Here is a 19,714-nt window from a genome sequence, read left to right as displayed (position 1 = left end):
CCTTCGGTCGGAGTCGTGACAGTTGTGAGGTTTGTAAATCTCGTTAAACGGAGCATGTAGCACTGGAGGCACATTCCCGCTCCTCTTGCAAAACACAATCGTAGAAAACAAATGGTCCTCAATCAGCCGTTTGAATTTCCCCAGAGGAACCAATTCATCCAAATTGAGAGAGCCTTGCATAACCGATAAAGACCAACAACACTAGGCCTATATTGTAAAGGCTAATATTATAACAGCAATATGTAATGGTGTTAGTCTCCTGGTACAAATAACCACTGCTGTTACATCACTTTACTATTTATATCTGCTTCAGAACTTCCTTACAATTCCTTCCCGCGGCTCCGAACATACATTTTCCCGGTAGAACTAATTCAGGGGGATGTAGGGGTGTGTATGACGCACAGGTCGTGTAGACTATACCGAATAGTAGCGGGGTGAATACTGTAGGCTACTCTTTGCCTAACCATTCGATGATTCGGGGCGGGGTGTGAGGAGTGGCCGGCCGTCCCCAATTTCTGCAGAACAAGATTGGGCTTTGGGTTCTATAAGGGAATGGGATTCCTGCCTGCGCGCACCAGATAGTGCATCAGCCACATTGTAAGTTTATACATTTTCCTCACGCTTTTTTTGTTTGTTGTGCATTCAAACCTAGTCTACATTTAAATAATACAAAAATGTTGTGATTTAACGAATTTGCTGACAATGTCTCAGTGTATATGCCTAATTATCCTTTTGAGGGACATACTTGGAAATATAATGTAGGTTTTTATAGACAAACTTTTGAAGTCAATGGGTGGTTTTGAGGATGTTATTCTAAGTGCAAAGTTGTTAAGTACATTTTTTAAAATATAAAATAATCATGTAGGCTAATAAAATAAATAGGCTGAAGTGAATTGATCACAAATCCCTCTAATGATGGTGTCCATTGGATAGGCCTACCTGTTGTCGCAGTTTGCGTTCATTTAAGTTCAGCAAGTGAATAGTCTACTCTGAAATGTTAAACATTTAGGGCTACAAAGATAATACAGCTGCCTTGTTGATTATAGTTAGGCTATAGACAGCATGCGCAACTTGTATGTTCAACATGTTTGAAGAGTGAAATGAACAAATTAATTAGGTTCAAATTATTATGGAAAATATATATCTTTGCCGTGGATAAACCGGATCAAAAATAAACAGTAGAATGGTATGTGTGCGTACGTGCATGTGTGCTTGAAATTAATTGTAAGAAATTCTTGTCCATTTGCCAAAATCATGTTCTGAGAACATTTTGATAACTTTCTCAAACATTCTGTGACAGTCTTTCTTCCCAAAATGGGTGTGTTGGTTGTAGATAAATGGTGTTCACTGGTAGTGGAGCCTCCTGCCAGCTGGATGCTGTAACAGTATTTCACAGACACTCCAGACTACTGCAGATCATGCTTATCATACTACCCACCATTAATCACCATGCTGTACAGTTGCATAATAGACCATTCCCCTGTTAAAGTATGGTTGTTCACTAATGAAGTGTGTCAATGGATGACAAATGATGCTGGGATGTTAGTATCTTATGATGCTGGGGTGTTAGTACCTTATGATGCTGGGATGTTAGTACCTTATGAGGCTGGGGTGTTAGTATCTTATGATGCTGGGATGTTAGTACCTTATGAGGCTGGGGTGTTAGTATCTTATGATGCTGGGATGTTAGTACCTTATGATGCTGGGATGTTAGTATCTTATGATGCTGGGGTGTTAGTACCTTATGATGCTGGGATGTTAGTACCTTATGATGCTGGGGTGTTAGCACCTTATGATGCTGGGGTGTTAGCACCTTATGATCTTATGATGCTGGGGTGTTGCTTATGATGGATGTTAGTATCTTATGACCTTTGATGATGCTGATGGGATGTTAGTACCTTATGATGCTGGGGATGTTGCTGTACCTTATGATGCTGGGATGTTAAACCTTATGATGCTGTGTTAGCACCTTATGATGCTGGGGTGTTAGCACCTTATGACCTTATGATGCTGGGGTGTTAGTACCTTATGATGCTGGGGTGTTAGTATCTTATGATGCTGGGATGTTAGTACCTTATGATGCTGGGATGTTAGTACCTTATGATGCTGGGATGTTAGCACCTTATGATGCTGGGGTGTTAGTACCTTATGATGCTGGGCTGTTAGTATCTTATGATACTGGGCTGTTAGTACCTTATGATGCTGGGATGTTAGTACCTTATGATGCTGGGATGTTAGTACCTTATGATGCTGGGATGTTAGTACCTTATGATGCTGGAGTATTAGTACCTTATGATGCTGGGGTATTAGTACCTTATCATGCTGGGGTATTAGTACCTTATGATGCTGGGGTATTAGTACCTTATGATGCTGGGATGTTAGTACATTATGATGCTGGGATGTTAGTACCTTATGATTCTGGGAAGTTAGTATCTTATGATTTTTTATTTTATTTTATTTCACCTTTATTTAACCAGGTAGGCTAGTTGAGAACAAGTTCTCATTTGCAACTGCAACCTGGCCAAGATAAAGCATAGCAGTGTGAACAGACAACACAGAGTTACACATGGAGTAAACAATTAACAAGTCAATAACACAGTAGAAAAAAAGGGGGAGTCTATATACAATGTGTGCAAAAGGCATGAGGAGGTAGGCGAATAATTACAATTTTGCAGATTAACACTGGAGTGATAAATGATCAGATGGTCATGTACAGGTAGAGATATTGGTGTGCAAAAGAGCAGAAAAGTAAATAAATAAAAACAGTATAAAAACAGTATGGGAATGAGGTAGGAGAAAATGGGTGGGCTATTTACCAATAGACTATGTACAGCTGCAGCTATCGGTTAGCTGCTCAGATAGCTGATGTTTGAAGTTGGTGGGGGAGCTAAAAGTCTCCAACCTCAGCGATTTTTGCAGTTCATTCCAGTCACAGGCAGCAGAGTACTGGAACGAAAGGCGGCCAAATGAGGTGTTGGCTTTAGGGATGATCAGTGAGATACACCTGCTGGAGCGCGTGCTATGGATGGGTGTTGCCATCGTGACCAGTGAACTGAGATAAGGCGGAGCTTTACCTAGCATGGACTTGTAGATGACCTGGAACCAGTGGGTCTGGCGACGAATATGTAGCGAGGGCCAGCCGTCTAGAGCATACAAGTCGCAGTGGTGGGGTGTTAGTATATTATGATGCTGGGATGTTAGTATCTTATGATGCTGGGATGTTATCACCTTATGATGCTGGGATGTTAGCACCTTATGATGCTGGGCTGTTAGTATCTGATGATGCTGAGATGTTAGCATCTTATGATGCTAGGATGTTAGCACCTTATGATGCTGGGCTGTTAGTATCTTATGATGCTGAGATGTTATCACCTTATGATGCTAGGATGTTAGCACCTTATGATGCTGGGCTGTTAGTATCTTATGATGCTGAGATGTTAGCATCTTATGATGCTGGGATGTTAGCATCTTATGAAGCTGAGATGTTAGCACCTTATGATGCTGGGATGTTAGTACCTTATGATGCTGGGTTTGACTTTCCAGGAAACCATGAATCAAGGATTGAGGTTGAGCAGTGTTTGTGATGCTGGTTGTAAACTCAAGACACCATGTTGAGTCTTCGTCTGACCAGATAAACACAGTCAAGCACAGTTTATAGGTGCTACACACACACACACACACACACACACACACACACACACACACACACACACACACACACACACACACACACACACACACACACACACACACACACACACACACACACACACACACACACACACACACACACACACACACACACACACACACACACACACACACACACACCACAGAGCAGAGTGAATCCATCAGCAGGTCCAACCCAGAGACCAGACCATCGAGTGACTGTTTATGGTTTCCTGTTTATATTGCTGTTGGGGCAAATATTTTTTTAATGTTCAGGAAATTGCTCCAGGTGTGTTTACAGGTTCTGTCACACCTTCTTCGACACCACATGTAGGCTCCTCATCAAATCCATTCATTATAAACCACACAATAATTCACATTTCCTTTTGCTGTAGGATTCTTTCCTGTTGTGAGAAACTGGTGAAATGAAGATCCTGCATCTGTAACCATTATTCTGCCCTGCCCTCCACCTGTCTTTCCAAATCACCTTTTCATTTAGACGGGATACTTTTGTTAAGACCAAGTTTGGATACTTTCTCATTATATCGTTCAGTGTTGCTCTATTTCCTTTCAGGATAAACACCGTGTTCTCTTCTTGTTGTGTCAGTCTGCATCACAATGCCCATGGACGTGCACCCTTCATTTGTTGCGGAATATCATAATGGAGAATTTCCGCTTAATACACAGGACAGAGCCAATTAACGGGAAAGTGGCCTTTCAGACCATTTAGGGCAATGTGTAATTGTTTCACCCCCAGGCTCAGACTTGATCTTGCCAAAGCCACATATACGTCTGTCAAAAGTTTGCAACACAAACAATACCGTTTTTAGTCTTCAATGACATGCAAACCACAACAGCCACATCAATAAGTGCCCTGACTTAATTTCTCAGAGGTACTGCATCATATCACAGCCAAATCAGAGAAGTGTGCCAAGTTTGAAGCCAATAACAGCCGAGCAATAACATCTAATCAGTGCTACTCCAACTGCTTATGGTTCAAGTAGCCTTACATATTGTTATAGTTAAGCAATCTGGTACAATGTGATCATTACAATACGAATTCAGTGTAGTGTTCTGTTCTATTGATGATCAGTGTCACACAGTACAATGTTATTAATATTGTGTAATTACTGCGGTTGTTACTGTACTGCATGGCAACACTATTGTAGCCAACACTACATTACTTAAATCTGCAACATTGGTTGAAACCTCAGCCACTGATAGATGTCAACTGCATCACTCACCAACCGCCACATTGTGAATAACAGTAAGACTGCAGAAACCACTGCTGCCAAGGTGATCTAACTCAGCTTCATGACAAATAAGAATCTATAAGAACATATATTTTTTAAACAGGAACAGTTTCACAGGCTTCTGAATTTTCAATATGATTGAAATGAGCTGTGATAGTGGTTTTCTGGAAAAGCTGCTGCCACTCCCCCTGTAAAAAGCCTTTTCAGAAACACTCTGGCTGTGTGAACAAACTGACTGTGTTCACACAGCTACCCGAAGAACACAATTCACATTTTTTTTCCATATCCAATCTTTTTTTCTGAGTGTCCAGACTCAGTGTCCAGACATTTTACCCATATCAGATTTGCTCATTCACACAGATGTAGCCTCTGAAGTAGATGTGAAGTAGATGTGGAGCCAGAGAAAGCAGGGGTTCAAAGTGTAGAACACAGTTCCTACATTTGAATATAAAAATAGATTTGATCAAACACGACTATGCTACATTTTATCTCTGGGACCATCAGGATGACAAATCAGAGCAAGATTACTGAATGTAAGTCAATTATTTACCTTCAGAGGTGAAAATATCAAACCAGTTGCTGGAATAAACGTTTTTTGTTGTTGTGCACTCTCCTCAAACTATAGCATGGTATTTTATCACTGTAATAGCTACTGTAAATTGGACAGTGTGTTAGATTAACAAAAATGTAAGCTTTCATCCCATATAAGACATGTCTATGTCCTGGAAAGTTTGCTGTTACTTACAACTGTCATGCAAATCACATTAGCGCACGTTAGCTCAACCATCCCAGTATAGGGACACCGATCATGTAGAAGTTAAAATGTTGGGGTGGTTGCCATGGTAATGGCAGGTCATGTCCAAAAAAAGGAACACCTCAGAGTAAATCAGTTCTGATTTGAGCATCTAGACTGAGGTCACATATGTACCATCAGAATTGTGTCAGGATTGAGATCCACATACAGTATGGTGGTGGTATACAGTAAATCACAAGTCAAAAGATCAGATTCCATGTGTTTTTTGTTGTTGCTGTTTACACATTAGGGACAAGATCAGATAGGTATCAGATATGGAAATAATTGACAAAAGATCTGAATTGGGCTGCCTGTGTAAACAAGCCCCTGTGGTCCACAGCCAGACTAGCATGACCTGTAGTTCTGTACATTAAACAGCCAAGTTTCTTTGTTTACACCTCCTAAAGCCTCAACGTCTGTGTATAAAACACAGCCGGCACCAGCTGTAAATCGAAAGTGATAAGATGTAGATGTTAGGCTTCTCTATTTAGAGAAAGAGGAGGGGTTATCCCACAGGTCTAGGACGTCTTGTCAGCAGAGCTAACAACAGCATACAACTGTAGTGAAGAAATAGGATCCATTCACGTCTTCAGGCTTTATGATGATGATGATGATGATGTGTATGTTTAATGGAACAGTCATGCAGCTAAAGCAGTTAATAACTGATGCCTACCAGAACCCCACAGTCATCAGTTCAACAGTCAACATGGATTGATAGGTAACAAACAGAAATTAAGTTTGAAATAAACCAGCCACTGAAACCCTATTGTTGATTTATATGTTACGTTAAAGAGTCAGTCTTGGATAATTGTACTGGACCGTTCTGACCATAGACAATCTTGACCTTGACTCGTCATGAAGAGGTAAACCAAATGTTGGTGGTGTAATCATTGTCCTGTAGAAAGCTTTAAAGTACTCCCTAAGTTAACAGATCCCTTGTGCCTGAATGTTCACGGTCAATCTGTGACCACAGTTTCTGAGTGGAATAGATGTTTTGCCATTGAAAACAATGGGCCCCCACTTCTTTAGACCTCACTCTGTTGACTGGAAAGGAACTGCTTTGAACGATGCCTAAATAAACCGAGGTAGAGAACAGAGAGTGAAGGAAATGTGCATGGAGATCTGTTAGACCCAGATGTAAGTATATTCAGTGGACTCTGACCTGAACAACTGAGATGTCAAGATCGCCCTTTCAATCACTGTCATTCAAATGCGATTCTTGTTTGAAATGGGGGTCTGCAAATCCTGATTACGTCCAGATGCATCCGGTTAGGATGGACCCCCGTTTTCTGAATTTCTCAACTCATTGGGATCGGGCCTCAACAAGCAATGGTATAAGACTCTTAAACAACCAGACACATACAGTACACATTAACCAGGCACACACACACAGACACACTCTCTCTGTTGATACGGTCAGTTTTAATTGCTGAGTTGATTGTTGTTGCGCATTCTGACTGAAAAACTGTACAGTATGTTCTAGCCATTTCCCTTACCTTTTCTCTGGAGTAAGTCTGACTGGCCCAAGCACATCAAGCATTGTTTTTTTAAAGGGAAACCTGTCAGAATTTTATTTTTTATTTTAGGTGGCTTGCAAGATAGGACGCCATATTTGGAATCAATTTGGGAATGGTGGTCGAATCTACAGATAATCCATAGATAAACTATTTTCAAAACGGCCTTTGTCCTAAAGACATTTATAGGCTGTTTTACATTAGCTGAATCCTAAACACATTTATAGGCTGTTTTACATTAGCTGAATCCTGTCCTAAAGACATGTATAGGCTGTTTTACATGAGCTGAATCCTAAACACATTTATAGGCTGTTTTCCATTAGCTGAATCCTAAACACATTATAGGCTGTTTTACATTAGCTGAATCTTGTCCTAAAACACATTTATAAGCTGTGTTGTGCATTAGATGAATCCTGTTCGGGAGTGAAAGAAACGAGGAAGAATATTTCCGATAAGCGGCCCTCTTCGACATGCTCTTGGTCTAGAATGTGGTGCACACATGCCATACTGCCAGGCAGGAAAATAACTATTCTGTTCCCTTAACATCAAAATAGATGGCACTGGCAATGTCTCAAATGGACACCAAATCTCCTAAAAGTGTGATAGAGGACCAGTGTGTGTGTGCACTTAGAAAAAAAGGCTTTCAAAAGGGTTCTTCGGATATCCCCATAGGAGAACCCTTTTTGGATCTATGTAGAAACCTTTCTGGTTTTTAGGTAGAACCCTTTTTCCATGTAGCACCCTCTATGGAAAGTATTCTTCATGGAACCCAAAAGGTTTCTACATGTAACCAAAAAGGGTTCTTTAAAGGGTTCTCCTACACAGTATATTTATCTGAGTAAATTTTACTCAAATTGAATACAATTATACTCTACAAAAGATATAATTTGGTCCCAGTCTAAATAGAGTAAAAATAACTATTGTTGCAGAGTTCAATTTTCAGAGTTATTTCTACTCTATTCAGTGTTTATATTTAACTCTGCAAACTGTAATTTACTCAATTTAGAGTAACATGGAAACAACTCTACTGCCAATTCACTCAATAAATTAAATTAAATATTATCAGTCAAGAGTATGTCAATCCAGTCAATCCATCAATCCAGTGTTATCGCCCACACTTCTGAGGTACATGCACACGCACACACACATGCATGTGCAATCGTGTGCAAACACACATAGACACACGCACACATTAACACAAACACACAAGCAATCAGGGACCTTAGATGTTGTCTGATGCACTGCATCTGGAACTGATTGGCTATCTATTGACAGAGCAGCAACCCAGAGAAATCCATTTCATCCAGATGCTTCATGTTTGGCCAACTGTGCTCTGAAGTCATTAAATGTTTGACCTTGATTTTACTGTAAGATACACAAATTGTCACAGTACCCTTTCCTCCACCTCCACATTGCCACAAACTATTTAAAAAATGTATGATCTAATTTAGGCACTAATATGTAACCGGTGTGAAATAACTAGCTAGCTAGTTAGTGGTGCGCGCTAGTGGCATTTCAATCGGTGACAACACTCTCTCTGAGACCTTGAAGTAGTTGTTTCCCTTGCTCTGCAGTGGTCCAAGGTACTAATGTGAAGGCTTTTGTGGAGCGATCGGTAACGATGCTTCGTCTAGCCCAGGTTGGGGTGAGGAGAGTGACGGAAGCAACACTGTTACACATGCATGAGCAGGGTTGGGTAGGTTACTTTCTAAATGTAATGCGTTACAGTTACTAGTTACCTGTACAAAATTGTAATCAATAATGTAACTTTTGGATTACTCAAACTCAGTAATGTAATCTGATTACATTTCGGTACTTTTTGGTTGCTTTCCCTTAAGCGGCATTAGAAGAAGCCAAAAATATATGTTACCAATTGATCGACATCTATTGCAAGATAAATCAATGTTAAAGTTTACATAGCTGGCCATATATGGGTTAAATTTAAACTTTATGGGTTGGTTTTGTAGGCTTCTTCTAACCCATCACTTTCTACTACATATAATTATACGATTCAATTGTATTTTTACATTAAAAGTCTAGCAGAATTCCAGTCATTCCAATAAATGTTATGCCCCTTGATCTTCAAGAATAGGACTTGGAAATATGAAAGTATAGATTAGCCAAATTGTTTTATCTGAGCATGACCCCAAAATGAAGGACTTATTAGCCAGCCCTACTCTGTTGTTTATGATTTTGTTGTCATGGAGGATTGATTAGGCTCATTGATTTGAGTTGAATGATGAATGCTGCCATCATGGAATGGCATGCTTTGAGCACTACTGAAAAGTGCAATTTACATGGGAAAAATTAATGTCATATGCTGCACTTGCTATAGGCCTATTGTTTACCTTTTTGTTGGTGACACTTTAATATCTTGATAATATGCAGATGTTTAAATGGCAAATCCACAGATGAAACAATAACAAAACGGTTGCCCTGCCTCTGTTTTGACAAAAAGATAAGGGATGGGCCTGGAGAAATGTAACCACTCTCTTAGTTTTTATCAAAGATTCTCTGTAATTAGTATTGCACGATCAACTGATTAATCATGTAACTGTAATTAACTAGGAAGTCGGGGCACCAATGAAAATATTCAGATTACAAAGTTATAATTTCCTAATATAACTTTTCAAATATTTTATATCTGATCAATTAGTCTTCGAATTAATTAATTAATTACTTTACCTCACGTTAGTCTCATTCCAAACTTCGTAAATTGTTGCTTATCTGCATGAACCCAGTCTTCACTATGAGTCATACATCAACTGTCTTAAATAATCTATTTATTAACTAACTAAACAATCACAGAAGTGCATAAACAAACAAGTAAATATGTTTACAAGAAATGATAGGGGAATGTGCCCTAGCGGGCTAAACCGGCATGGCGACATGTTAGATGAAAGGGGAAGTGGAGGTCAGTTGAGAAGTCACTACAGAGTAACAATTGAAATGCTAATCCTTTGCACATGAACGCTCACTCATTCGGGAACAATTACAATCAATATATATATATTTACGCTCAGTGTGTCGTCTTGATCGCTGTTGAAAAGTTTGTTTCTTTTGTAGAATTGTCCGTCTCTCTCTCTCTGTCGTGGTTAGAGTGGATAGTTCAGAGTGACATTCATTCATGTTTCGGCGGTTGTCGTTCTTCACGTTCAATGATACCGAATTCCTAGCTGCAGACTAGTTAATTAATATCAAAGACTTGTTCTTATTCTGTCGGTATCAATAGTCTTAAGAGTTTAACTACGTGGTATGTTTAAAAGATTCAGCAATCATCTGCAACCGTTGTCCTCTTGTGATTGATAGAAAACATGGTCTGTTGAAAACTTCTCAAAGTTGGGGTTTTATTCGGGAGTTGCAGAAAAGGGCCTGTCCCAGGATGCCCGACCCTAACTTGGCTCATGGGCGGTCCTCTGATTTAGTTAAACTCAAAAGGGAATTGGAGTTTCCTTCATTAAACAGTCCAAAATCACATTACACAATTTTACAAACGGTATCATCCACACTCATTCATATTATACAACAATTAGATGTCAAACTCATATCTGAGGCTATTCTATAAACAGCGTTATGGTAATGAGGCCTCACCGTATCCCATGAGTTTTACCAAGTTGTAACAAACAGACCAGTTCGTAGCTGGATTCTTCACTGATCTTTTATACCTTCTCCGGAACATAAATGTTGTTCGGACCTCAAGTTCTGTGAGGTGGAAGAAATTCATTTGTTCTGAAAATTCACTCTGTCACTATACTGTGGCCATGAGGAGATAATCTCTTCCTGGAATTTACGACCTCTCTGACCACAGCAGCCTAGTTGTAGGAGGCAGGGAGAGGGGGATGGGGCTTGCTGTACACAAAGAGGGCAACGTCATGACAAATGTGACAGTTTAATTAAGCTCATGAGGCACATATACATACAATTTAGAAGTCTAAAAATGGATGTAGCAACTACAGATTGTCCCTTGTAAGTCTATTAAAAGTGTACAAGGTTGAGCATGTGTCCATTAGGCCTATGGATTTTTTTTGATTAGCATGAATTAGATTGAGCAATAAAAGCCCCACCTTTATTCCATAGGCTGGGATCTACACTATGCAGCTGTTGCAAGACTACATTTTTCACCGGCTGTCCACTGGTTTCAAAAACAATGATTGAAAGGCAGCTTTAACTTCTTGAATTCAAACATTTATTGGGTTCAAATACACATATAGATTTGGGAACAGCCATCCACAACAACAACAATCCATAAGGCGCAAATAGCTAAAAGAGAGAGCAGCAGTGTGATTCACATCAATGCGCTATGTAGATATCAATAATTGATATCCGTATCGCCGTAGACTAGACCACGGCTGTCATCCTTACCTCCAAGTTGGATGATCTTTTGAAGCCGACAGCAGTCGCACCATTGGAAGACATAGCTTTGATTGTAGACTACAGAAGCCCATTCCTGCTCTTTTCCCGCAATCCGTCAAACACATTTGGTGTGCCATCATTGTGGTCAGACTCGCTCAGGTAGAACAAACTTAAACTTGCTCATTTTTTCAATGCTGATTTGAATGTCATTGAAAAAAACAGAAGTGTTAGATTTGTTTATTTCGCAAAAACATCCTTTCTGAATTTAAAAATAATCCTTGAAGTAATCATGTCGTTTTTCAGATGTATCTGCACATGTAATCCTACTCCCCAACCCTGAGCATGAGCATGAGTAGTGCAAAATAATCTGTTATCGTGTAAGAAAAATTTAGAAATGAAGGCTAGGATGTCACAGGATGCTATGTTTAAATTAGATCTAACCACATTTCAGTTGAATCTGTTGTCAACACAACTTGATCTGATAAACTGCAACTTTCTGTGTTCCAGCAGTTGATCTGTCCATGTTTATGTTCAAGGAGAGAGACTAGAGAAACGTTCCAACATGGAGGGGACACAGGGCCTCCTGGCCATCTTCACCATAGCAACATGTTTTCTGGTTAACGGAGCACAAAAAACAGGTAAGCATGTTTGTCTCCTGACATCTGAATCATTCCAGAATGCAGACCACAGTCCAGAACGGCATAAACATAGACATAGACGCATTGAAGAAATACCACACAAATGTAAAATTATGACCAACTCTTTGGGGCTTTAGACTGCTGAGCAGTTATAAGAAATGGGTTTTTATAAAAGCACGCTAAAAATAACATTTGATTAATAGATTAATTTATTGATTAATTGCTTTCATTGCTCATCCCATGTACCAAAAACCTTGTGGTTTAGACACTTGTACGGAATTCCATTGGCTGACGACCATTTTCTTCCCCTCCCAGTCTGCAAGGAAGAGGCCGTGGCCGACATCGTCTTCCTGGTGGACGGTTCATGGAGCATCGGCTCAGAGAATTTCAAACAGATTCGCCAGTTCTTGTACACGCTGGTTAACAGCTTTGACGTGGCCCCCGACCAGGTGCGCATCGGTCTGGTCCAGTACAGCAACACACCGCGCACCGAGTTCCTCCTCAACACCTTCCAGGACAAACAGGACATCCTGCAGTACATTAAAAACCTGCCTTATATGGGTGGTGAAACCAACACTGGTCTGGGCCTGGACTTCCTGCTTAATGAGCTCTTTGTTGACCGCGCAGGGAGCCGGGTGAATGAGAACGTGCCCCAGATCGGTGTGGTCATCACTGATGGTGAATCAATGGACAATGTGGGGCTGCATGCCCTTAAGCTGAAGAAGCAGGGCGTCACGCTGTACGCCATCGGGATCAAAGAAGCAGACGAAGATCAGCTGAAGGAGATTGCCACTACACCTCACAACCAGCACGTGTACAGCGTGTCAGACTTTGCTGCACTGCAGGGGATCTCCCAGAGCCTCATCCAGGTGCTCTGTACTACCGTAGATGAGGCAAAGAGACCAATATCCAAAGTGGTACAAGGTACTATAACAGTGTATTTATTGCTTCAATTTGAAAAATATTCTTTATAAATAAATTACATTATTATTTTTCTTAATCTCCAGAGTGCCTCAACGCCACAGTGGCTGACATTGTGTTCCTTGTGGATGGCTCCACCAGCATCAGCCCTACAAACTTCCAGGAGGTTCGGAGGTTTCTCCACAGCTTCATCGAGGGGCTGGATATCGGTGCGGACAAGGTTCGCGTAGGACTGGCCCAGTTCAGTAATGAGATCCAGAAGCAATTCCATTTGGGGGAACATACGGAACAAAGGGCCCTACTGGAGCAAGTGGACAGCCTTCCACAGCTCGGGGGAGGCACAGCCACCGGCAAAGCCATTACTGTCCTTCGGGAAGAGTTTTTCACCAAGGCCAACGGTAGCCGCGCTGATCAGAGGGTGCCTCAGATTGCTGTGGTGCTCACTGATGGGGAGTCTGCGGACAACGTAACGCTGCCAGCCAAGGCGCTAAGGCAGCAAGGGGTCATTGTGTTTGCTATTGGAGTTGGGGCAGCCAACATCAATGAGCTGAAGTATATCGCTAACAGGCCCCATGAGCATTTCCTGGTCAACATAGAAAGTTTCCAGGCCCTACAAACACTTTCTCAGGGTCTGCTGCAGACTGTCTGTGTCTCCATGGAGAACCAGAGGATGGGTAAGGGACTTTTATAAGAAAACATACTGTATGTTGTAACAAATTGTGAATGTTGAATTTGCAAACTATGTAATCCAAGTGACTTGCTTAGTTGTACCATGGGATACCGTTCTAAGCAAAAGTATGCAACCTTGAGAGGCAGACATTGGTTACGGCCGCTTGTGCCAACATTAAAGTCAACATTCAAAGGACCATTTCTAAAAATGAAAATAAAATATGACATACATTCACACTGTTGTCATAACAAGTATTCCTTTTTTTTCAGCTCTAATCCCAAAATTCTCTGATATCTTCTTCCTGGTGGACAGCAATATGATGCAGGCAGACTTCCAGCTGGTCAGAACCCTTCTGATGCGACTGGTCAACCAACTCAACCCGAGCACTAAAACGATGCGCCTGGGTCTGGCCCAGTTTGCCCAGGACACCAAGGTGGAGTTCTTACTGAACACCCACAACACCAAGGAAGAGTACTTGGCAGCTCTTAGGAAATTCAGGCTGCCGCTGCGTCCCAACAGGTCTCGTCACCTGGGCGATGCCCTGGAATACGCCCATGCACACTTCTTCACTACAGCGTCTGGTGGCCGTAATGAACAAGGCTACCGGCAGTTTCTAGTCACGGTGACAGGGGGGGATTCGAAGGATAATGTGATGAAGGTGGCACGTACTATCAAATCTGAAGGGACAACCATTGTGTCTATCGGGTTGGGTGAATCTACACTTCCAGAGCTAAAGTTAATGGCCACCTCGCCATTCTTTTACCAGACTACATCCATCACCTCTGTGCTAAAGACTGTCTTTGAGACTGAAGAGGTGGTCCCTGTGACTGACGGTAAGGGCATTTGTGGAATTTTGCTGAATTAAGTGAATATCTGATCTCTTGTGAAATAGTTGCTCATTATACATAAAGGATAACAGATTGCTGTTGACTAACAATTTCCTCTCTATTGCAGATTGCAGTGAAGCTTCACTGGCTGACATTGTGTTTATAGTTGATGAGTCTTCGAGCAATAGAACTGCAAACTTCCAGCTGGTTCGTGGATTCATCCACAAGATAGTAGACGGCCTAGATATAGACTTCAACAGGGTGAGGGTGGGTATTGTCCTCTATAGCAACAAGGCCTCGGCCCAGGTCTACCTCAACTCCTTCCAAGAAAAAACAAATATCCTTCAGTTCATTAAGATCCTGCCCTACCGTCGCGGTCTCACTTACACTGGCGAGGCCCTGGAGTATGCCAGGGAGAATATGTTTATCAAGGAGAGGGGCAGTCGGAAAGAACAGGGGGTGCAGCAGGTGGCGATAGTCATCACCGGAAAGTCCCAGGACAACGTAACTTCTCATGCCGCTGCACTGCGCAGAGCTGGCGTCACTGTCTATGCAGTGGGGATCAAGGATGCTGACGAGAACGAGCTGAGACAGATCGCTTCAGATCCCCCTAACAAGCACGTATTGCATGTGGACAGCTTTGCCAAGCTCAAGACCCTGGAGAAGAGCCTGAAGAAGAGCGTGTGCTACAACATCCTTAAAAAAGCAGTCAAAGACAATGCAAGGACGTACACTGCCAAGCAAAGTGAGATCAAAATGACTGTAACAATGCTTCTTGTTGTTTAATTTGTAGAGGAATGTTGATACAGACATAATGTGATCTCCGAGATGACACTAGTGCTTTCTTTTCTCTTTTGATTCTAGGCTGTTTGCAGACAGATGAAGCAGACATGTTCTTCCTGATTGACCACTCAGGGAGTATTGAATATCCAGACTTTGCTGACATGAAGACATTTATTAACAAATTCATAAACACATTCCACATCGGACCGCATCATGTCCGTGTGGGTGTGGTAAAGTTCTCTGATACACCAGCTCTTGAGTTTGATTTGACAACCTACCCTGACAAACCTTCAGTGGAGAAAGCAGTGGATGGTATCATCCAACTTGGAGGCGGGACAAAGACCGGATTAGCGCTGAACTCTATGGGTCCCCACTTTGATCGGGCTAAGGCCACCCGTAGTAACAAAGTTCGCGAGTACCTCATTGTCATCACAGACGGAGAGTCTGAAGACAACGTGAAGGATCAAGCAGCAAAGCTGAGGGCGCAGGGCATCACCATATATGCCATTGGGGTGAAGCTAGCTAACAATACACAGCTGCTGGAGATTGCTGGCAGCCAAGAGAAGAAGTTCTTTGTCAACAACTTTGACGCTCTGAAACCAATAAAAAATGACATCATCACAGATATCTGCTCCCCTGATAGTAAGGGCATCTCTATTGTTTTTAAGTGTTACATCTTATTTATTTTCTGATTTCAGTAAAAATATGAAACACCTTGTATCTTGCCAGGGATTGATTATGAGCACACATTGAGTTATAACAACAGCTAAATTAATATTTGTTCTCTATTCATAGTTTGCAACGACATGAAGGGGGATGTCCTCTTCTTGATCGACAGCTCAGGTAGCATCAACAACCCAGACTTCCAGAAGATGAAGGTCTTCATGCAATCCATCATCAACAAATCTGACATAGGCCTGGATAAAGTGCACGTGGGCATCATACAGTTCAGCACCAGCCAACAGGTGATCTTCCCTCTCAACAAGCATAGCGGTAAGGAAGGCATGTTGCAGGATTTACAAACGATGCAACAGATAGGCGGGGGCACACACACCGGCAAAGCCCTGTCCTACACCTCGCAGTTCTTTGACCCACCAAAAGGAGGGCGCACTAACGTGAAGCAGTTCCTGATTGTCGTAACCGATGGTGAGGCGCAGGATGAGGTAATGTCTCCTGCCAAGAAACTTCAAGACAAGGGTGTGATCATCTACGCTATTGGGGTGGTCAATGCCAACAATACACAGTTACTGGAGATCAGTGGCGCACAGGAGAGGGTCTACTCCGAGAGGGACTTTGATGCACTCAAGGCTTTGGATAGCCAACTGGCATTGGCAATCTGTGATCCGGAGAGAGGTGAGTGCCACTTGGTTCATGAAACATTACTTAAAAGCAACAATGAGTTCACATTTCTTAGATTTTGACATTGATATTTTCCTCTATCTCTTCTTCTCTTCCACCAGAGTGTGTGAGGACGGAGATCGCAGACATTATTTTCTTGGTGGACGGCTCCACCAGCATCAGCTCAGATAATTTTGACATAATGAAAAACTTCATGATGTCCGTGGTCAATGAAACCTCTGTTGGGGAGAAGCAGACACGCTATGGTCTGGTTGTCTTTTCAGACAACCCCGAGTCTAAATTCACACTCAACGAATACAAATCTAAGCGAGACGTCAATAGTGCCATCACAAAGCTTAGAGAGCCCAGTGGAGACACCTACACTGGAAAGGCACTCAAGTATTCTTTGGGTTATTTTGGTGCACAGTACGGCGGGCGAAAGGCCCTAAATGTTCCCCAATGGTTGATGGTGATCACAGATGGTGAGGCTACTGACCCCTATAGCCTAGCTGGGCCAGCCAAGGAGCTACGGGACAATGGGATCATAGTCTATAGCATCGGAGTGGTTGGAGCAAATAAGCAAGAGCTTGAGCTCATGGCAGGGGACACGAATAAGGTTTTCTTTGTGGATGACTTCCATAAACTAGACACACTGCACAAAAATATTTCCTTTGAATTCTGCCAAACCAGCAAACCAGGTAAGACAGAATCCAACTGTAAAAACATCTAAGCTGAAAGTACAAAGCCTTGTAGCTTAAGCATTTTGAAATGAGATGGTTCAACATGATCTGACGTCTTCTCTTCTCCTCTTAGTCTGTGAAAAAACGCAGGGGGATCTGGTCCTGTTGATTGACAGCTCAGGGAGCATCAGCACCACCGACTTCACTATCATGAAGAGGTTTGCCACAGACCTTGTTTCCAGCTTCAACATTGCAGAGCAGTCCTTCCGGGTGGGAGTCGCCCAGTTCAGCAGTGATCCTAAAAAGGAGTTCTTCTTGAATGAGTATTACACAGAAGCAGAGGTGAACAACCAGATAAACAATATGATGCAGATTAGGTACACAACGAACATCGGAAAGGCCCTGGACTACGTCCGTACAGAGTACTTCCAACCAGCTAGAGGGAGCCGTATCAATGCCAAGGTCTCTCAGAACCTGGTTGTGATCACTGACGGACGTTCAGATGATGATGTTGTTGATGCAGCAGAGAAGCTCAAGGCCATGAACATTGAGGTGTTTGCCATCGGTATCGGGAAAGACCACAAACCTGTTGAGCTTGGGCAAATCACTCTCAACCCGGAAAGGGTCTTCTCTGTGCAGGACTTTGCCAGCCTGGACAAGATCAAGAAGAAGGTGGTGGATACTATATGCTCCTCCAAGGTACCAGAGACTCAAGCGGGTGAGTAAACCGTATGCACGTTTTATTTCCTCTGTCTCTCCTGACTCAATGTAAAACCCTCGTCAAAGAATGCTTGTTATTGTTTGAAAAGGCTATTTTACATTGTCTCTCATATTATCCTTGAGTAAACCTAACACATAAAGCTTTTGTCTTGTTAAAGGGGTTCATTTGGATGATAAGTAATAATGAGTGTGTCTGTGTCCAATAGGCTGCACCATAGACATCGCCATGGGGTTCGATATTACACGCAAGGCCACCGCCCAGGGGCTCTTCGATGGCCAAGCCCAGCTACAGGCCTTCCTGCCACAGATCATCCGCTATGTGTCCAACCTGAAGGGCCTGTGCTGCTTGGCGGGAGATGGTTCCATTGAGACTAACATTGGCTTCCGCGTGGTGGAGCAGGACGGAAAGGTTCTCTACGACTACAACTTCGAGAAGTACGATGAGAAAATTGTGGAGAAGGTGATGGCCCTGCAGACCTCCCAAACAACATACTTCAACTCCTTCCTCCTGCGCTCCTTCAGTGATAAGTTCCAGAAATCTAATGCTGGCGTGAAGGTGGGCCCAAACATTATGTCTCCTGTGTGGTTGATCACAGACTCCATAACATATATTTTGTTGGTTATTTCACATTGTAATAACAATGTCACAACTACTTTGTCCTTTAGGTGCTGGTGATCTTCTCAGACGGACTCGATGATGACGTGATGAAACTGGAGCAAGAGTCGGAACTTCTCCGCACTAAAGGTTAAAGAACCAGGGGAAACCCACCGAAGCGGACAAATTTAAGAACATTCATGAGACAAAAATGAACATTAAAATCGGTTATACTTTTATCTCTGTCTTCCATGTCACATTTCAGGAAAAGGTATCAACGCCCTGCTTACAGTCGCCTTAGAAGGGGTCCAAAATGCCAACCTTCTTCAGATGGTGGAGTTTGGGCGAGGATTTGGCTACAAGCAGCCGCTCAACATTGGCATGCACAATTTAGGAAACACCCTGTTGACACAAATAGTAAGTGGTTCATCATTTTGTGACAAAAGAATCGGAACAACCCTTTCAGTTGTATCTCCCTGTTTTGTAGTAATACTGTATGTCACTTAGACTGGCTAAGACTCTTTGGGCTGACATGTAAGTCCTTTATGTCTCTATCTACAGTAATTCCATTTCCAGTCATATTCCCAGCTGTAGGGATAGAGAAGTATTTCAGATATGTCTGAGTATTTTGGGTCATACAGTACAATGACAAATGTTTCTGTTTAAAAAAGCGGATTACGTGACATTGTTGAAGGATGTCAGAAATGACAGAAAGGAATTGTCAGGTTGGAAGCATCAAAACTAGAACTCTGGGGTCATGGGAAATGGGATATAGTACACCATGAAATAGAGTCGTCACTTGCTAGAAATGTACTTAGCAACAGGAGCCACTGGAGACAAGAAAAACAGAGCAGTGACGTGATTGGTTGTTTTTAGATTGGCTTTTGAGATGAGTGTCTCCAAAGGTGTCTCCAATTATGAGGGTATGTCAACAAATGACATATTAGATTTAATAACACA

The 19,714-nt window shown here is 42.1% G+C and overlaps 1 protein-coding gene across 5 annotated transcripts in view; it reads left to right on the top strand.

The window, feature by feature from the left end:
* col6a4a (collagen, type VI, alpha 4a) overlaps window positions 1-19,714 on the top strand; it is a 37,051-nt gene continuing 17,337 nt past the window's right edge. For 2 of the 5 annotated variants that reach the window (XR_006832252.1, XM_046303440.1), the window contains exons 1-13: window positions 448-597; window positions 12,119-12,220; window positions 12,536-13,144; window positions 13,228-13,815; window positions 14,081-14,644; window positions 14,766-15,383; window positions 15,503-16,063; window positions 16,217-16,774; window positions 16,882-17,457; window positions 17,573-18,157; window positions 18,366-18,715; window positions 18,826-18,904; window positions 19,020-19,171. Coding sequence is in view for 4 of the 5 variants with exons in the window: in XM_046303440.1 (XP_046159396.1) it covers window positions 12,145-12,220; window positions 12,536-13,144; window positions 13,228-13,815; window positions 14,081-14,644; window positions 14,766-15,383; window positions 15,503-16,063; window positions 16,217-16,774; window positions 16,882-17,457; window positions 17,573-18,157; window positions 18,366-18,715; window positions 18,826-18,904; window positions 19,020-19,171 (5,316 nt within the window). In the remaining variant the exon portion in view is untranslated. Of the gene's footprint in view, window positions 30-447; window positions 598-12,089; window positions 12,221-12,535; window positions 13,145-13,227; window positions 13,816-14,080; window positions 14,645-14,765; window positions 15,384-15,502; window positions 16,064-16,216; window positions 16,775-16,881; window positions 17,458-17,572; window positions 18,158-18,365; window positions 18,716-18,825; window positions 18,905-19,019; window positions 19,172-19,714 lie in introns of those variants that run through there. The other 3 variants (XM_046303442.1, XM_046303443.1, XM_046303441.1) reach the window with 3 other exon arrangements.

This window comes from Oncorhynchus gorbuscha, linkage group LG15 (assembly GCF_021184085.1).
Source record: "Oncorhynchus gorbuscha isolate QuinsamMale2020 ecotype Even-year linkage group LG15, OgorEven_v1.0, whole genome shotgun sequence".
Taxonomy (NCBI): domain Eukaryota; kingdom Metazoa; phylum Chordata; class Actinopteri; order Salmoniformes; family Salmonidae; genus Oncorhynchus; species Oncorhynchus gorbuscha.
This window is presented reverse-complemented; position numbering and strand designations above follow the sequence as displayed.